The 20390-nt window shown below is 38.1% G+C and overlaps 1 protein-coding gene across 1 annotated transcript; it reads left to right on the top strand.

Moving 5' to 3' along the window:
• The first annotated feature begins 99 nt into the window (after positions 1-99).
• LOC145225483 (dedicator of cytokinesis protein 1-like) lies at positions 100-20156 on the top strand. The gene is made up of 50 exons (XM_080092196.1): positions 100-142; positions 390-561; positions 874-957; positions 1090-1133; positions 1398-1453; positions 1570-1666; positions 1730-1972; positions 2169-2281; positions 2351-2449; positions 2515-2596; positions 2733-2796; positions 2945-3092; positions 3164-3246; positions 3404-3567; positions 3894-3980; positions 4260-4358; positions 4481-4657; positions 4876-5098; positions 5173-5270; positions 5347-5436; positions 5510-5610; positions 5682-5816; positions 6274-6379; positions 6683-6753; positions 7813-7919; positions 8003-8127; positions 8193-8288; positions 8349-8447; positions 8791-8885; positions 8984-9062; positions 9450-9550; positions 9667-9725; positions 9964-10112; positions 10527-10612; positions 10957-11113; positions 11340-11471; positions 11879-12082; positions 12520-12624; positions 12711-12852; positions 13700-13781; positions 13859-13943; positions 14476-14562; positions 15208-15384; positions 15716-15799; positions 15968-16099; positions 16529-16662; positions 17008-17227; positions 17635-17710; positions 18386-18519; positions 18835-20156. Exons 2-50 carry the CDS (start codon positions 513-515, stop codon positions 18928-18930), a joined length of 5556 nt encoding a protein of 1851 aa, XP_079948322.1. The 5' UTR covers positions 100-142; positions 390-512; the 3' UTR covers positions 18931-20156.
• The last annotated feature ends 234 nt before the right edge of the window (positions 20157-20390 follow it).

Genomic DNA, 20390 nt, shown 5'->3' on the forward strand with positions numbered 1-20390 from the left:
CCGGAATATAGCGCGGGTTTGCAGTTTCGTATTAATAACTGCTGCCTATTTATACTTTTTGCCGCCGCGTTTATATCTACGTACGCTGTACCGGGTTAGTTGACTTCCGACTTATGATTGTGAGGCCTATTGCTGTCAACAGGTTTGTTTTTGTAGTTTTTGTCACGTTTTCATTTGTCAAAACTTACCAAGTCGCTGTTTTTAAAGTAGGTGCAAAGCACTTCGCACAAATTGCAAATAATTTAAACAAATGACCTTACATTTGCACCTTTTTTGGTAGCTTTAGTTTGATGTTTAGTTTTCAGATAAGTGTTTAACTATTATTGGATTAAAGTAGTTTTCACAATTTGTTTAGATTTTTGTGTGTGGTTTAAATATGGTGTCTTTAGGAAATCAGATCTATTTGCATTTTGCAATGAAAGAATATGTTTGACTTGATATTTGATATCATGGACTTAAATATTGTTAAACCTGATAACTGCTAGTGTTGGGATATATTTGAGTTTGTCAGCATGCCTGGTTCTGGGTGGATTTTGCCGGTTAAGGCAAAGTATGGTGTAGGTGAGTATTCATATATATTTGCTAAAAAGACGTGTAAATGTATGACATGCTATTCTACACATTGCACAGCCAAGATGTTTTTTGTGCTTGTTAAGTTTATTTCTGCACCCAACTTGTTTCTAGTGCATTGAAAAACTAGAAATCTTACAAAGTCAAACTTCCAAAGTTTACTTGATTTAAGTCTCTGTAGTTTAAAGAATTAAACCACACAAAAGAATTAAAAGTGTATTTCATTTTCATTATGAATCAAAGAATACAAGTTCTGCATTTTCAGACAGAGTTTATCTAACTTGATTTGGTTCAATTTTTTAGCTGTTTACAACTATAATTCAAAAAATGAACACCACCTGAAGCTGTCAGTTGGGGACACGGTTCATATAATAGAGGAATATGAAGGTGAATTATTGTTGATTTTGTGATTATTTAATATTTGCAACTGAAACATAATACTGCTCATTGAAAACCAATTATCAATCATACTAAACTGGTGCCTTGACTACAGTTTACCTGACTTTGTTTTGGTTTTAGGAAAATGGTATCGTGGCTACATCATTCTAAACAAAGCTGTCAAGGTATGAGCTAACTTAAAATGATTAAATTTGCTAGTTATTGGTTTCCATTGATTTGTTTCTAATATTACTTGTATAAAACATACATGACAAACATGTGGGATTTAAGTGTTTTTACGTAATCATTCATATACTTGTGTTTTTAAAGTGTATATATACTGGTTGCAACCATGATGGAAAGATATACATCTTTGCAATAAAATCGTTTGAATCAAACACACTTAAATTTTGTTCCAAATATTGAACAAAATTATCATTTGTTCCCAGGGTATTTTTCCTGCAAGTTATGTCCACTTAAAAGAGGCTATTGTTGAAAGGAGGGGGTGAGTTTCTCTCATTATTAACACTAATGCATTTTTGATAAACACGTAGTGCCATTGCAGTGCAATTTTTTTGAAGTATATATTATCTATTTACATTGTCATTATTTGCAACACAGAAAGACAGAGAGTATTGTCACCACAGAGCTTCCAATAGTGCAAGAGGTTTCCCATGTACTACGAGAATGGGGAGCTATATGGAAAGACATGTTTATGGTTAGTTGTTGGAGTTTTTCTATTGAACTGTATAATATCCTATTTTTAATTCTACATCAACAGCTGAATCGAGATGAACGGGTGTTCACTCATGTTTGCAAAATGATGCGAGAATTAATTTACATGAGACGACAAGTTGTGTCAGGAACTTTGCCTGCTGATGAGCTGGGGCGAACATCCCATCAAATTGCAGACAGAATGGATTATGGCAATCGCTTACTGCAACTCGATCTAAGCATTCGCAGCGAAGAAACTTGTATCCCAGCTGATGTTCAGACATTGTCTGCTGTCGAAGTGTTTAAACTGGTAAGTTCTGTAATTGGTCACAGTTGGAAGGAGTTTTATGTGAAAATAGAATCCATTCACACATTGTAGTTCTGGGTTACATTGCTTACAAAACATACTATTGGTTTTGTTGTTACATATTTTGCACTGCTTCGCTTTAGATTTAGATCAATATCTTCAATACCTTTCTGGACAAATTGCTGTTTTTATTTTTTAGCATGAAAAAGCGTCCATAAAGGTTGACCGACGTATTGCTGAAGAAAGGATACACAGTGGTAAAGAATCAACCACAGAAGTAATTCAGGACAACAGAAAATCACATGTGGACAGGTAAACTAGTTACCAATGTTTAAATTACAAAGCAACTGTACAATGTTTAATATTTACCTTTACTTGCAGCTTGTTTGTGATGGTAAAAAACTTTGTTTGTCGAATTGGTGAAGATGCCGATGTTTTTATGTCACTGATGTGCGAGGACAGAGAAATCATTCCTATTAGGTAAAATTCCGAACATTGCATGTGTACATGTTCTTTACTTGCCAGTGAATGTGCAATTCTTTCAGTGAAAACTACTTTGTGCGATGGGGAAGTCAAGGTCTGCCCAAGAACATTGAAATGCTTAACAACCTCCGGGCTATTTTCACTGTAAGTTGTTGCCATGTAAACAAAGCGGTAGATGAGTTGTTAAGGATTTGCCAATCAGAGCCTATCATAGTTCCAACTTATTGCATAACCTTCCAACCATGTTTGCAACGTATATTAATAGAAAAAAATGTTTTAGGATTTGGGGAGCAAGGATTTACAAAAGGAAAGGATATTTTTGGTTTGCAAAATTGTGAGAATAGGTGGGTTTTATTGTTAGAATATTAAGTCTAAAGTTTTCTGTCTATTTTTTCCTAACAATAATATTGCTCTGTTTTTTAAATATAATAATGTGTCCTTTTTTCCACTTGCTCTTGTATACCCACGCATTTGCTTAATTAACTGTACTAGGTCGAATGGATCTAAAGGTCACTGAAACCAAAAAGATGACCCTTGGACTAAGAAGAGCTTTTGGTGCTGCTGTCATGGATATCACAACAATTATGAAAGGATCCACAGAAAGTGATGAAGACAAACAGCATTTTATCCCTTTTCTTCAGTAAGCTTTTTAAATTGATTGTTTAACCATAATTTTAGGGTTGCTGACCTAATAGTTGCTTTCTTAAACAGAGTCTCTGGTGAAAATGAAAGTTTGCAGCAGGTCATCCAGAGAGCAATAAGTAGTCGTGGTGATATTAATCACAAAGGACAAGGTCTGTGATTAATTGCCGTCTTAGGTTGTATTTGTTTTTGTAATGTACAGTATACAGTGGCATGTTGTAATGTAGAATATAAATATCGGATTGCATCAATGTAACATAAAAGATAATCATATATGGGAGGAGTTTGCAAGTTGCATTTAAAATGCAGGTTTATGGGTGTCACTAAAGATGCTTAATGGTGATCTGAAGACCATCCGACATGACTTTCCCCACTTGGTCGATAGAACAACGGCGGTTGTCAGAAAAATGGGTTTTCCTGAAATTATTATGCCTGGAGATGTTCGCAATGATTTGTATGTTACAATCATCCAGGTACACATTCATTTTTTTATTAGTACTTTGCCTGATCAGACAAGATATAGATACTGTTTGTACCCCAAAAACTCTAATAAACTGTCTGATTGTTATGTGCATGTTTGTTATTCCAGGTCATAATACAGACCTGTTTTAATCCTTGCTATGTATACACCACAGTAGTGGGAACCTGACAGGCTTGCCTCTTTAGTGTTGTTGTGTAGTCGAAGCATTGCATTTCCTGATGGTGTCACTCATGTTGGCATGTATTCAAGCCTATGTATTTTGGTCTTCACAATCTCAATACGTTTTTGCAGTCTCATCCAATGTTATGTTGATTACAGGGTGAATTCGAAAAAGGCAGCAAGACTGCTCAGAAAAATGTTGAAGTTACTATGAGTGTTTGTAATGAAAAGGGCGCTGTCATTCCTGTAAGTACAAAAATACATACACAGGATGTTATTATGTCTTCTTAAATTTTTTACCGGGTGTTCAAAGTTACAAATAAAATGTGAATAATTAGACAATAATTTGTGACTTGACCGCTCTACTGAAATATCAAACCAAACTTTAAATGGATATCTTACCTCAAGTGTTCAACAATTCTTGATGTAACTAACCCTTATCTGCATTTTTGTTTCTGAGATATATTTGTGCAGGTACGAGTAACACCTTAAATTTAACAGTTTTTAATGTACATGTGCATACAGATTGTAGTCAGCATGGGATCTGGGGAAGACCCTGAAAATCAATATCGCTCACACATCTACTACCAGAACAAAACTCCAAAATGGATGGAGGTTGTCAAGGTATGTGTTGAACAACTTTGTGTGTTTACATTGTAAGGAAATTTCTGCTTGTTTTGTAAACCATCACCAAATGCATGCACCAGATTTCAAATATTGCAATGCAGGAAACAAATGTGTTTCAGGTCCAAGTCCCCATTGAGGATTTTTATAATGCACATTTGCGCTTCACATTTCGCCATCGCTCAACTACTGAAAATAAAGACAAAACTGAGCGGGACTTTGGATTAGCATTTGCTCGTCTTATGAGGAATGAGGGAACTACACTTCATGATGGAATACACAATCTGCTAGTTTACAAAGTAAGTAGGTTTCAGTCAGGCTATCTATGTTTGCTTGGATAATCATCTAGATTTTATTGGCAACAGGTAAACAATTACCATGTGTTAATTTAGGGACCTGTATTCCAGCATGAATTGTGACTATGAAAATTAAAAACTTGGAACATACAAATTTAGTCGATAAAAATATGTCGCATTATGAAAAAAAATATATGCATGAAGTGTATTTTCATTTTTAGGTTGAATCTCGCCGACTTGAGGCAAACGATGCTAAAAAGTACCTCAACTTGCCATCTACTCGTGAAGAATGGGAAATTATGCAAAATTCACATAAGGGCAAGGGAGGGGTGTCACCTTCAAGTGGTCATCGCTCATTTGCTCCAAGGGCCGAGGGTTTTACAGGAAGCAAAGATGTTTTTCAAATCTCAACACTTGTCTGCTCCACAAAACTTACTCAAAATGGTGAGGTTCTTAATGCATTCTTCAAATGGTAACTTTTTGCAAGTAATTTTTGTATCTGGCTTCACTTTTTGCAGTGGATTTGCTTGGATTGCTTAAGTGGAAAGCTCAACCAGCGAAGTTAAAAAAGACCCTTGAATCTATTATGAAGGTGGATGGTGAAGAGGTGGTGAAGGTACTAAATTCAATTTGTCAAATTTATGTCTAACTTCCATTGAAGGACACTGCTTAAATGAGTACCTTTTCTGTAGTTTTTGCAAGACACCTTGGATGCCTTGTTTAATATACTGATGGAAAACCCTGAAAATGGATCTTATGACTCAATGGTGTTTGATGCACTGGTAAGTTTTATACATACCTGGAGTTCAAGTGCGCATGGCAAATCAATTTATAGCATTGCTTTTTTTATTTCAGATATACATCATTACTTTAATTGCTGAAAAGAAATTCTTTCATTTCCATGCTGTACTGGATAGTTATATCCTTGAACATTTTAGTGCAACTCTCGCTTATGAGTAAGACTTGGCTATCCCAAATTTGCAAATAAAAAAAATGCTAATTATTTTTTTTATCACACTATCTGCAGAAAGTTAACAGCTGTTTTGGTGAAATACCTGGATCAAGTGAAAAATGCAGATTATCGTGAACCACTGTTAAAAGCACTCAAGTCGTTGGAATATATTTTTAAATTTATTGTCAGATCAAGGGTTCTTTTCCAACAGTAAGTAAATGTTAGGTTTTAAAACTGTAAGTTTGGTATTTTTCTTTGTATTTGTTTTCATATATTGACTCTCGTTTGAAACCACCATATGTTTAGAAGCAATTTTACGTTTTATTTTGTCCTTGTCCAGTTAGCCTGTAATCTAATTGGTTAGACATCCCAATTATATTTGGGTTTTTTTAGGCCCCCTGAACTGATCCCACCAACGTTCCCCACCGCCGTGTTTACCCACAATGCGCCAACCTTAGTTTCTTGTAATACACAATCACATAACGCCTTATAATACGGTGTGGCTGCAGCGCGTTCAGCCATGATTCACCAATTGTGCACTTTTTTGCGCCCCATAACGTTTGAACGTTGTGCATCTATTTCCGGCTTGGTGATTGTTTTAGTGCTATTGTGTTGCTATAAAGAAAACAATCTCATCTCATCATCTTTCATACCTTGTTTTCTGTAGGTTCGATGACAAGGGTCGCCAATCGTTCGAGCAAGGAATACGAAAGGTCTTCGAGGCGATCAACAAGCTAATGAAGATCACAGATGACTCGATGATCGTCCTGCAGGTAACGCAATAATTGTTTACCTTGACAATTGGATGATTTCACGTTACGAGCTTTTTCATAGGATTTTCTAGGCCGTTTTATAGACACGGACTGCTGTGTTTTGTAGCAGGTTTCCGGCAGTTCATGTAAACGCATATATTAAACAACTGGTTTCTTAAACAAGTTTCTTAAGTACCAAATGCAAATAGAAATATCATTAGGTTGTCTACTTTGTAACGCGATGCTCGTCGTTAAGAAACGTGAACAAGCATTGAGGTTGGTTCAGAGCTGTACCAAACACGACCTTGTTTAATTTTATTGCAGGCAACGGCCATGAAATACGCTCCATCGGTGATTAAGGACGTAGTCACCGTGTTTGAACCAAAACAACTAAGGTGAGCAGAAGCAACAAGCAAGGCGTGCCATGGATTAATTACCTCCATTTCACCTCACGCACCTCTGTTTCCTCCATTCATTACTATTTCTACACACAAACAGACAACAGCGGCAGCCCAGTCAGCTCACCAGGAAATGGGCCCCATCACAATGCACGCGTTCTCTTTCTTTCTCTGCTGTTTGCTTTAGCCTGCGGTCATACGTCGTGAGTCGGAAAGCGTAGACAGCGTCATTGGATCGCTATTGGTCGGCGGCGCGCGACATGCTCTGGCGGGCCTGTTTAAATACGCCGGGCGCAGCAATAGGACAAGGCATGTACAGATGATTTCAGGTGTAGTGTTACTCGAGACACGTAGTCGCATTGTTTATTGGTGTCACTTAGAAAGATCAGTTGAGAGGGTACCGAGTAATGGACTTGCCAGATAAGGTTACAGTTATAAGTGGGGTTTAATTGGGCCGATTGAAACCGCGTGCTGTTAGTCAGCGTGTTTACTTTAGTGTAGTTGTCTAGCTGGCCGTGGATTTGTGTAGGACCAGGTAAGCAAGGATTTATTTCTACCGTGTTGTTGTAGCCAGCGCTAGGATTGTTTCAATAAGTAGCAAGTGATGGACCTTCGACGAAAAACCTCATTCAGTTTGGTGGACAAGGTCATACGACGCACTCCGTCGAAGCGTAAGAACCAAGTTATTGGTGAAAGTTGTACACCAGGTTCTACTGGCACCCCTTCCAAAAGAAGACTTAGGCACATTGGCTCCGACCTTGTAAAGCGAGTTGAAAGTGCAGTACAGGCTAAGAAGATAGAGCACAATCAGAGGTATGATACTGTGCTGGGCAAAACGTGGATGTTTTTGTACCCAGGCTACTTATTTTGAGTGACAGTAGTAATAATATACCCTTTTTGCTAGTGGAAATATGTTGCCTTATTGTACATATAGCCTACATGTCAAAATTTACTTGACATAGCCCCCACTGTTGCAAGACTGCAGTAATGATTCTAGTTGTTGTTAGTGGAAATGTGTTGCATAGTTGTTGTACATATCAAAAATTTATTTCACAGCCTGCTGCTACAAGATTTCATCAAAAACGTTCCAGCCGAGCGGTTGACGCGACAAAAAGTTGTTTGCATGTTGGACATTGTGCACAGTGACATATTTAAGATCCAAGGTATGAAATGATGTGTTTCGTTTTGCAATATTCACCTGTAAAATTTAGACCAACCCTTGTCAAGGTGGTGTTTGTTTGAACAGAATGTCGTGTCATCCTCTTGAAAATGATGATGCTTCACTTGAAAGAACTCCTAGAGAAAGAAGAAGAGCTTGAAGTTTGCGTTCACTTGCTGGGCGATATCCTTACCATGCTTCGTTCTTCTAACGTGATTGGAATATTTCTTTGTTCCAAACCTATTTTTTCTTCTCTAACCCTGCAATTTTTGCGCAGGACTCAAACAAAAGCGATATTCAAGAAGTGACCAACACCCTTCTCCGAACGGTGATTCAGACCGTCATTAGACTTGATCGCAAAGGCAAACAAGCAGTAAGATTTGCAATCCTCAGTACGAAGTTGGTTTGTTTACCTATTTTTTCTGTGTTTCAGGCAAGTTTCGTAGCGTGTCTCATATCGATGTTACGACAAATGGAAGAATACCATTATGACGCATATCTCTCTTCGTTTCCAAACAAATTTGACCTCATGGTAATGTGAAAAAAAGTCTATGGGTATCTTTTACTTGCTCGTGTTGTCTTGTCTTAAAATAGCCTTTAACAAGATACAGTAACCCTAAAAATGGCCGGTTGTATAAATCTAAACGTTTTTGAAGACATGCCAAAAATGAAATATTACAATGTAGCCTAGTCTATGTCATATAGTTTTTGGCCCCGAAAGTGAGTTGGTTGGTTGCTTTGCTTTTAAAATTTTTGTCAGATGTTTAAATTTAGTTTTAAATTACGATGTAAATTTAAATGCCAAGGTAAATCACCTTTATAAAAAATCCTGACTTTTATTGATTAGCCTAGCCTATATGTTTTTGTTTTTAAAGGATTTTTTAATGGAAATCTTCTCGCTGTTTAAAGACCTCATTGACAACAACGTGTACAGAAACGATTGGATTACAATGACGTCGCTTCAAAACTTGTAATTGAGCACCGTTTTCTTTACACCTTTGAAATGAACCCGATAACATAACCTCAATTGGAAAAGTTGTGAATAAAATTGCATTTTGTATTTTTTAGGACGTTCATGAGAGCAATCAAGTTTTTCACCAAAACCCTAAACAAGTCATTCCTGGACGAAAATTCATTTGAATCTCAGGTTCGTGTTTATTTAACAAGTGTAGTTTAAACGCTTGTCGGTCCATTACTAGTTTTGTCATCTTTCACGTAAAACCGTACATGACGCACCGAGCAAATGTTCTCTTATAGTGCATGATCTTTAACTGCCTTTTAGTTGCGTTTATCTAAAGGTCATAAAATGGGATATGCTAACTTGCTGCTGCAGCGTTATTTGAGCTTTTTCGCACGAATTAAAGGGGGCCTGTAAACGGTTTTAATTAACACCAATAGATTTTAAACTAAATACACTTTACTAGTTGCTGGATTGTAGGCTACTTGCTAAAAAAACTTGTCCGCCAAACTTAAGATTTTCATCAACATTATTTGAAGTTATGAGCTTAATTTTCACCATGTGTAAATTCCACAGCTTTGGAACAACTTCTTTCACCTTGGTGTGACCTTCCTAGCCCAGGACGCCCTACAAATGGAACGATTCTCTCACAACAAACGCCTCAGCATGGTTAAAAAGTAAGCGCACGCTCCCGCATCATTCGAATGTTATTTTTCAAACGCGACATGCGTCACACTATGCGCTCAAGCATGACCCGACCAAGACTGTTAATTACTGGTTCGCTTGTTTGCAGGTATGGAGATCTTCGATGCGAGATGGGATTTGAAATCAGAGGAATGTGGTTCAACCTGGGTAGGTGCCTGATTCTTGCACTTGCGGCCCATGAATGTAACTTCATTACCCGACTGATAAAAGTTAAAGCATATAAGTTATTTAGATGTGTTTCTTTTTTGACCTAAATTCAAAAGCGGTATTTGTATTGCTTAACTGTTTTGAAACATGTTTCTTATACATATAAATTAAACATGATAAACATACAAATTTCCAAGAAAATTCCTAATAAAACCATGTGACTTTTGTATCCAATCAGGTCCTCACAAGATCAAGTTCATACCGGGCATGGTCGGTCCAATGTTGGAAATGACGCTTGTGCCCGAACCCGACTTAAGAAAAGCGACGATTCCAATCTTCTTTGACATGATGCAGTGCGAGTTACATAGCAAGGGAAACTTCAAAACGGTTCGTGTTTACTTCCGGGTTTATTCATTCATTGTTTTCCTCTTACGCTCCCCAAATTATTCTCAATTGTGTTCTGCGTTAAGTTATATATATTACAGTTTTTTCCTTATAGTGATGGGTTTTTAAGGGCATTAAAACAAGCCACTTGGCTAAATAGGCATGCTTTTTCCATTATGGCTATAACTACAACATTGTTTTATGCTCTTCTCTTTGTTTGTGTTTGATTAGCAAGTAAAGTAACACTTCTTGAGCATTTACACGCTACTTGTATCTTTTTTAACGCGACAACCCCTAACAAAAAATAATCATAAAATGACAATTCTGAAATACGATTGCATTGCTATCTGGTCGAATGTGATTTTGTACATTCAAAACAACTAGTAAATTTAAGTTGCCCTTTTTCTTGGCTTTTAGTTTGAGAACGAGATGATCACGAAGCTTGATGTACTTGTGGAGGGTGGGAGAGGTGACCAGGAGTACAGAAAACTCTTCAACGAAATGTGAGTAATTCGTCTCATTCATGTTCAAAAATGATTTTGAGAAAATAAGTGTTTGTGCAGTAGTGTAGCTGCAAGCTAATATGTAGTGGCTCCTGAACCCCGGGAGTAAACTAAAAATACATTTATGTCAACGATCACGGAATCAAGTTGCTGCTAAAATTCTAATGATAATAATAATGATGGAGCGACGCTTTTGAATCTGTCAATTAACAAAGTTCCTTTATGAGATCTGGGAAAAAATAGAAGAGTAAATCATTTTTCAAGAAAGACAAATAGGCCAATAATATGGTTTCGAAGTAGTTTCGAGCTTTAATTGAAATAAACATTTTGGAATCAAATTTCAGCATGTCCGAGTGGTGTGGAAAGCATCAATACTTGCGTACAACGGGAGTGGAGTTTGTAAATCTCGTCACCAAGCTTCTCGGTCGCCTGCTTGACTACCGCGATATCATCAGAGACGAGAACCGGGACAATCGGATGAGCTGTACCGTAAATCTCCTGGTAAGTGCCACAAGTATCAATAACACCCTATTGAGTTTGTCGTATAATGATTACTGCAAAATGGTACCACAAAACATCCAAAAAATGTTTGTGCTGAAAAAAGCAAATTTACCTATTGTCACGTAGATGTATTGTCTTTTTACAGCATTTTTAACAAACTACGCTGGGTTTCGTGTAGGATATAGTTAAATATTTGTTTTTCAATGCAATTATTTGACCGCTGCAGAATTTCTACAAAGACATCAACCGGCTTGAGATGTACGTCCGTTATCTCTACAAGTTATGCGATCTACATCTCGAGTGCGAGAATTACACTGAGGCTGGCTTCACGTTGCTACAACACGCACAACTGCTGAATGTAAGTACAAACGGTTAGCACCAAATATGAGACGGTACGCGCATTACGCACTAACAACTTTTTAATAAAGCGCTTGATTTTCAAAGGATGCCTTTTTAACGAACTGAGAAATCTTAATTTGTACAAACCTTTTGCCGACCACCACCTTTTTGGTAACTGCTTAAATTTCGGGAAAAATGCCCTGATTGTAAACAATGCGCTTTAAAACTATTAGCTGAGCACCATAAAACATTGTCTTTTCTGTAAATTCACCGCACAAACCCATCGACTGGTCAAGTAGAAGAAGATTGTAAGCAAATTGACTGATGTATTGTCATGTAGTGGTACTGAGGGCCCCTGGTCTTACCTTTACATGTTTAGCTATCTGTCAAATTCACGACATATCAAACCTTTATCTTGATGTGCAGTGGTCGGACGAAGTTCTTATCACCCGCAACCTGCGCTACAAGGAAGCTCAAACTCACCGGGAGTTGAAGGAAGCTCTCTACTACGACATCGTTGATCTCTTTCAGCGGGGTAAGATGTGGGAGGAGGGAATCAAACTGTGCAAGGAGCTCGCCGTCCAACATGAACAAGAAACTTTCAGATACCAACTCTTGTCTGATATCCTGGTAGGTTTATTCGATGGTTGAAGTAAATGTATGATGTCTTTGGTCTGAAACATTTATACATTGCTCAACTCGTATTTAGCTAGGATGCCATCAATACATTTGTGGATAGTATGAACTCTTTAATAGCGGCAACATGGAACAGAAAGCCACACGTGTCAACTTTGTAAAAAAAAATCACAAATTATTTCTTGCCTACTTCGTCGCTTTAGGCTTGTTAGGGACACATACAGGCAACAAAGCACAAAGATTTATGTTTGACAGCTTGTTCAATTTGAAACCTTCAACTACATTCTTTCCCAATTCTGATTGTTTGTTTACTAAATCCAAATTTTCACAGATTAAACATTTTTTCATTTTTTGCAACCAAAACGTGCACAGCAAAAACTTCAGTCAACTGGAATTGCAATCAAGTTTTCATTGTTTCTTTTTTCGTATAGTTCCGACAAGCAGAGCTGTACAAGAACATCACGACAGCCATGAGACCAGAACCCGAGTACTTCTTTGTTGGTTATTACGGTCTTGGATTTCCAACGTTTCTCCGAGTAAGTTTTACCGAACTACACAATACCCAAAATCATCACCCAAAAACAATATTTTCGTTGCTTAACAAAAACTTGAAATCTTTCAGAATCGCAAGTTCATTTACCGCGGCAAGGAATTTGAGCGCTTGAGTGATTTTACCACTCGCATCCTTAACCTCCTACCGAGCGCAAAGAAAATGACCACGACGGCACCGCCCGGGGATGATGTACTTAACTCGACAGGAATGTGTATCCTTTGATTGTGACATAGCGACACCAACATTGAAGCCTATGCTCGATTGAATTAGAATTAAGTTTATATGTAGACACAGAGTAAGTTCGATACTCATAAATATTGAACTGAAAGTGTGTGAACTAAACTGTATCGGGCCTTCAACTGACGATAACCGTTTATGTAATTTAAAAAAAAATATATAGTTCACGATATTGATCGAATGATTTCTAAGAAAATATTTTCCATTCCAAGCTCATAAACACTGGTTATACTGCGATTGTGCCACTTTTGTCTTGCTAACAAAACTTTCGCGACTCTTGCCCGGTCGGTCAACGAAAAATCCGCCCAGTGGCGTGGGCAGCTAAAAATTCTGGGTGGGGCCAATACCGTTTACTTTGACAACGCTTTAGGCGTAGAAGGTGTTTTCACCAAACATGTGGTTTTTCAACTGGGGTTCGACGAGACCAACAAAGGCTTGTTTTACGGATTTCATGTCTGCATGAAAATAATGATTTGCGGATTTCGGCTTACAACTCGGTGACAACTGTATATATTCCTTTGACAAGTAATTCATCTTCTACGAAACCACACTGAATTGAAGCATCTTAATGTACAACTTTAAAAAAATGGCAATGGCACCTCCTAGGAAACGCCAATAGTACCACCGATTTAATATGCTGTAATTCCCCCAAAACCCTTCGTCCAAACAGAACCGACCCATATATCCAATATTTCACCAGTTTTTATCTTTAAATATACTATGATTTGAACACAAACTTTGTCGCCGTTTTTGTGAATACATTAGAATAGTAGTATTTAAATAGTTACTACTTCCTTAACGTATGCTTTGCAAATGTGAAGCCGTTCAAATGTACAAAGTAAATCCATTAATGGAGGAACCTCCCCACTTCAGAGGCAAAATCGTGGACGACCAGATACTAAGGTTGGTTGTATGTCCTAATATAATCGAGAAAGATTTGGTATAGCTCCTAACAGTAAATGTTTCGTTGCAACCAACAGCTTTTATAAAGTTAACGACGTCCATCGCTTCACCTACTCCAAACCATTCAGGAAAGGGGCCAAAAACAAAGACAACGAATTCGCGGTAAGTCGCAGGTTCTTTAACAGGGATTTTTTTAACGCTGTACCAAAAAACGACCTATTTTATTACCTTTGTTTCCTCCTTTTTTGTAGAGTATCGGGGTTCGCTTAAATTCTGACTAGTTAAGGCAAAGGTGGTCCTAATATCTTGTCAATGGCAAGCATCAATAATGTAAATACATCAAAATATATGAAAGAATCGCCTTTTTAGTTGCAAGCATGTGATTATTTAACGTAAACGTTCATAACATTAAAGAACACAAAAAAGAGGCAACCGAACAACGACTGAAAAACCAAACTGCAGGTCATGTACGTTATCTACTAATACGCAAAAACATTTTAAGTTAGTGAAATGTTAGTTGAAGTAAATGTTTGAATAATAACGCTTGTCACATTTTTCGTCTATTTGGGCCGTTATATTCCCCATTAAACTTACGAACAGATCCAAGTATAGTGTCCTAGATATATTTTGATTAACAGGTGCCCCATATCACTTGCTGTTTTCAGTCTTTATTTGTTTTATTGTTTGATTTCAGAGCATGTGGATCCAGAGATTTACTTTCACCACCTGCTCCAAGTTGCCGGGCATCCTGCGCTGGTTTGAGGTCAACAACTTCACCATGGTAAATTATTGTTCGATATTTTGCGCTCATTTTGTGACATCTCGTGACAAGGTTAGGTGTCGTGAAAACCGCCATATAAATTTGTCGTAAAATCCACCTCAATAAATTTATGTTGAACTTAACAAAACATTGGTTCAATAAATCATTGGTTTTGAAAAGCACTTAATATTTCACCAATGCCTAATTTACGGCAATGCTGTAAGTTAAATTAGTTCTTAGCAACCGAAATGCAGCTTATTAAATTTGGAAATGGCGCATAGAGAAAAAAACGCGTTTTTCTAATTTCGTGTCCAGTGTCCACCTGATTTTAGTTGCACCAAACAAATATCATGACCCATTGCAGTGGTTCTTACCCTTTTAGGTATAGTTTCCCACTCAATTAAAGTCAATCACCAAATTCGAATTTCCCTCTCTGTTATTTTTATGATTATGATTTATGCCATACACTGACAGTAATGTTCTTTGTTTGATTGAAAATACTCCACTTAGTGACTAAAAAATCACATTTATAGCTTCAACTATTTGAGTGCATCTTAAAACAACAATTTCCCATTGCATGTACACAATTTTCCACAGGTTAAGAACCATTGGCCAACTGGCCCAGTGGCTCTTGGATTGTATAGTCAACCTAATTTCTTTCTGTAGAAAGAGTTGAGTCCACTGGAGAATGCCGTCGAAACTATGGAGACGAGTAACAGGGAGTTGCGACAACTGGTGATGCAATATCACCGCGTCCCTGGCGAACCTATCAACCCATTGTCGATGAAATTGAATGGCACCGTAGATCCCAGGGTCATGGGAGGTTTTTCCAACTACGAGAAGGTATAGGCCTAGCTGTTTTATAACACTCCTTTAGACATAATTTTGTCCAACAATCGCGATGCAAATCTTCGGTTATAAATCGCAGTTTAAATCGGTTTCTGTTTTACGTTATTGCATAACTTTGCTTTTTGCTTTGTAAACAACATTTGTCAAAAACTTTTATAAACGACCAATTTTTGTCTTAATTGAACAAATTGCAAAAAGTGTACACAAATTCAATTTACAGGAAACTGAGTAGTAGCGCACCTGTTGTATTATTTATCTTAGCTTGTGTTATGCTTCAAAAAATTTCGTTATGAAACAATTTCGGCAATAACATTTATGTTGGCAGGCTTTCTTCGTCGATTCGTACATAAAGGACAATCCGGACGACCACGGAAAAATTGCTACCCTCAAGGACCTGATTGCATCGCAGGTAATTTTATCAAAGTATTGATATTTTCGTTATTTACCAAACATTTAAAATCCGGTTTTTACCTCATCCTGGTCACTAATTGTAAATTGACAGGATTTTATGTGAAGTGTGTTGTAACCATGTCTGTTTGTGTTCAGTTTTTAATGTTTGCCTTGAAATCCTTGACAGATTCCATTACTGGACGAAGGAGTTCGTTTGCATGGCGAATTGGCTCCAGCAGCTCTCAAACCTTTCCACCAGAACATGGAAACCTGCTTTCAAGATTTAAAAGCCAATGTGGAGAAAAACTACGGAAAGAAGGTGAAACACCCACACCTGAATAATTGACGAACACGCTTTTCAATTTTACTTTAAGATTTCTTCACTGTTTTCCAATATGTGGTGCACGTTACAAAAGCTACAAACTTCTGTATGTGTAATAGATCATTTCAAAACGGAAATGTTACTTCGTTTAATTTTTGTGCAAAGAACTCTCTTACATGTTCCCATATATTATGAAAAATTTGACACCACTTCATTAAAACCTAATTTGCGTTTTACCTATGGATGACGAAAAGTAATTTGCGATGTCAAGGTGGGGCTGGTGCAAAGGTTAGGGAAAAACTGAACAAACACTTACAACAAAACTAGGTCGCATATGTATCCTGCTTTATGTTTTATACCTATATTATAATTCCATTGTGTAACCCCTCCATTATATGATGCTCTAACTTTTATACTTGTTACCAGCCCCCGTTTATTGCTGGAGGAGCTGTACGTCGCCCATCTCCTCAACATTCCAGAACGATGCAACAACCACGACCGGAGTCTATTCTCTCCATACAGTCAACTACATCTGATCATTCCACATATGGCGGAGAGAAGTAAGTTAACTCACCTGAACACAAGTCCTCATCCATTGAATGTTTACGTTTTGAGTTGTACCTTAAAGATTGTCTGGTGGGAGTTATTTATAATTGTATAAAGCAGCCTGGACACCACTGTACAACTAATGGCATGCATAAGATCAAACCAAAAAAATGTTGACCCTGTTATGTATGTTTTTTTAAACACTTCAGATCCACTATAACACACTAAACTGTATGAATCCGGTCTTTGTTAATCCACGCTTTGAAACTGTAAGATCCATCATTTTTCAACCAATATGCTTGGCCTATCATTTACATAGTAATAACAAGTTTCTCGAAATCATCACCTTTACATTACAGCGGACCACCGGAAGTTCCGGTTAAAAAGCGTGGCGGAAACACACCGGTCGGAAGGTCCACCTCGATGGCCATCCCTGACCGTTCAAACGTAGCAAATCGACGAAGCAAAACGTCCGAGTGGTTCGTCAACTTCGGGTCAAACAACTCACTCGACAAGAGCGGGACTTCTCTGACGTCAAATTCCAGTACCGGAAACGGCACCGTAGAATTACGAGAGGAGGTAAATGACAAACTAAAATATTGATTTATTTTTTTGTGCACATTTTTAAGGCAAGTATTCCAGCGATTGTATAACATAGGCATGACCAGATATGGAACAATTGATTAAGGTTTGTTTTGCTTTACATTTGCTGGTACGCACGAGTAGAACCGTTAGAAAAAAAGCAGCATTATTGTCCATCGTTTTTTTCACATTGGTTTGCGGCACGTATTTTTCGAACTTATTAAATGTATAGAGGCTTGTTTAATTCCGGTACGATTTGGTGCATCTGACCTGAACTACAGTTGAAATCAGTTTCAGGGACCTTGCACACATGCCTAAAAATGTGACTGTATATGGTACCCTTAATTTAACCATTAATCAACAACGTTTCATTCAATGTCATTGATTCTTTTTGCTTATTGCAGTTGACACCACAGCGACCACGAAGACCCAAGAGTTCGGTGGGGATGCCGACCATGAGTTCCAAGCATCCTCCCAGTCGTAAGTTAAGCTTATCAATTTTTCTTGACGTTTTAATTTTTAGGCCACGAAAAACACTTACGCAAACGTACCGTCGAAGGTCGATTTTTTGCCGACTTGGCTTTAATTAAGGTTGCATCTTGCAATCGGTCGTTGAACCCGGCTCCAAGTGGTTAACAAAAAGTAATACCAAAGGTCGTAGCACCACTGCATTACTAATTGTTTGCATTGCTGTTAAATTACGTCATAGGTTATACCGGTCCTCTGATTTTATAGGTTACAAGGGTGCCCTGGTTTATACTTTGAAAAGTAGTTCTTGACTCTGTAGTGACCATAAAAATGCCCCAATCGGGTATTAGGGATGGTTGGACAGTGTTAAAAAAATTAAAATCTGTCAACAATTTATTGTGAAAGAGCTACACTGCTACACAGTCACTTGTATAAGTGCGAAAAACAACTAGCAACTATTTGCACCCAGTTCACTCAACGAACACCAACATAACGTAGACCTTTTATTGAATGCACAGACATTGCAAAAAAGTATATTGAAGTAGTTGGTAATACCTTTGTCAATATTAAAGCTCACTTACCTATTTTCAATTGGTTATCTTCATCTGCTGGATGATATAAGCAAGTAGACCACAAACCATTTTGATGAGAAAAAATTAGGTTCACCCGTTTGTTTCCACTTTATAGCGAATCATCCACCACGTGCAAACCCTCCGCCCCTCCCCGTCAAACAGTGCGGTGACTATGGCAACCTGCCTGGTGACGAGGTGCCCAGAAAGCACGAATCCGTTCCCCTTTCTCCTATTCCAGCCAACAAAAAGGTGAGCATTGTGTATGTCAAGAATAAAAAGTATAACTTACCTAGTGGACATTAAAAGCAAGGAATAGTAAATTAAATTGTCGGTGTGTTGTAAAACCACCTTTAAGAGTGGTCTTTTTCAGCTCCTCTGGATCGATTACAACCACGTTAAATCACCAAATACTAAAACCGCTGCGTTTATTGGGCTGCGTGTGGCTCCCGTATTTCTGCCAAGTCATTTCCTTTTGTCAAATATTTGCATTGCGGCGATGTCGTTAACCCGTACTTCGCGGAACAACCTTCACTCCCTTCGATTAATATTTGTGATTTCGTGCAGCCTCCGCCTCCATTGCCTGTCAAGCGACAAGAATCCAACGTTACAAGACCCTTCTCCCCTCCCAAGAAACCAATGCGACCTGCAAAATCCCCGTAGCAACAACTCTCTTCATTTCTTGTGACGAAGACGCAAATTCATGAAGTCATTTTTAATGACATAATCGCAATATTAAGTTCCAAGACGTTGGTGGTGTACTGACGGCGTGTATTTGAAGACCTCTTTTATTTCGCAGTAAATTAGTCATTACATTGTAAGCAGCTCAAATTAAAGTGGTTCGGAAGCGGGGGTTTGCTTGATTTAAACCAGGGCTTTTCAACTTAGGACCACACCTGTCTGTGTGTTTTTAAAAAAAAGTAGTATTCGTACAATACATCACAAAATACGTTTGTGATCAAAAATATTTCCTCTTTTAACAATAATGTTTAAGTGGGCGGTATGGTAAAAACGGTTGTGGAGCTCTGTTTTTAACACGGACTTGAATGAATGTTACTGCTTGTAGTCAGCAATGCCTAAAGCCGAATAAAATTTCTTGCGTTTACGCCGACCTTGACAGCGATGTGTTTCACAACGTTCATATGAATGCAATATACATTCTCTGTACGCGTCTCCATTTGTTTCTCATTGCTCAGTGAATTGCACTTACCAATCTATCACATCTCCAGCGCTTTTCTTTATGTCTTGTATCATCTCGCGTAATCCAGAAATCCTTTTTCGCCTTTTGCGCTGTGCTTGTGCCGTTTTGTAGCATTTAGCCTTGTTTGTTTCACCCCCTGGTACTCAGCTCAACCTTACAAGGTGGCCTGTGTGCAATACCGAGTGGCGCCTTTATTTCGTGCCGCTGCATTCCCAGTGACCCAGTTTTATATCCTCGCCATCTTTACTCAGTCCTGCATCGCGAATCGCCTCCTGATACCAACTTTTCAAAGTGTGGACCACTCTATTGTTTTTGCTCTCATCTCTCAAATCGCATTATTTCTGTGTTTTCCGCAGCTGCCTATGCGCGCGCCTAGCGCATCCCTCAATTAACCGAGAGTGTCTTACCGCGTCATTAACCAATCACGGCACGCCAACGCGGCGGTTGCTGTGACAACGGCCAAACCATTCATCGCCATTAACAAAGCGCCCCACCAGCCTGTTACCGCACTTAACATCTCGCGTTTTTCAGAATTACCGAAAGGGCGATGCCATTTTTGTATTGGGGTATTCCTCTTATATTTGGCCATTTTAAGCTCTTCACTGTCAAATTGTCGTTTTATGAAATAGTTGCTTCAGATTTGGTGGTGTGAAGGCCTCTACCCGTAATAAACGTATTAACAAGAGCAGTTGTTGTGTGAATCGTTAAGAAAAACTTTTAAATAAATGAAAGACCTGGTTCTTAGGCATGGGCTACATGAATTATGTGATATGAAAATATAGCACAGGTCAACTACAAGTAATTGCTGATTAGATTGTGTCGTAAATACCATTTGGACGTAGCCCTTGGCAGTTGATATACAGCACTATAGTTTGTCCAGACATATAACGTCATACAAAAAAAGAACGACCTAAATTTGTCG

This window comes from Phallusia mammillata, chromosome 4 (assembly GCF_965637545.1).
Source record: "Phallusia mammillata chromosome 4, kaPhaMamm4.hap1.1, whole genome shotgun sequence".
Classification (NCBI taxonomy): Eukaryota; Metazoa; Chordata; class Ascidiacea; order Phlebobranchia; family Ascidiidae; genus Phallusia; species Phallusia mammillata.

Bases quoted from the DNA above. Each gene is read 5' to 3' on its own strand.
- LOC145225483 (XM_080092196.1), top strand. From the start codon at position 513: ATGCCTGGTTCTGGGTGGATTTTGCCGGTTAAGGCAAAGTATGGTGTA. The intron at 7,920-8,002 runs GTATGAAATGAT...TTGTTTGAACAG, and splicing joins TGACATATTTAAGATCCAAG to AATGTCGTGTCATCCTCTTG. The intron at 12,625-12,710 runs GTAAGTTTTACC...GAAATCTTTCAG, and splicing joins GATTTCCAACGTTTCTCCGA to AATCGCAAGTTCATTTACCG.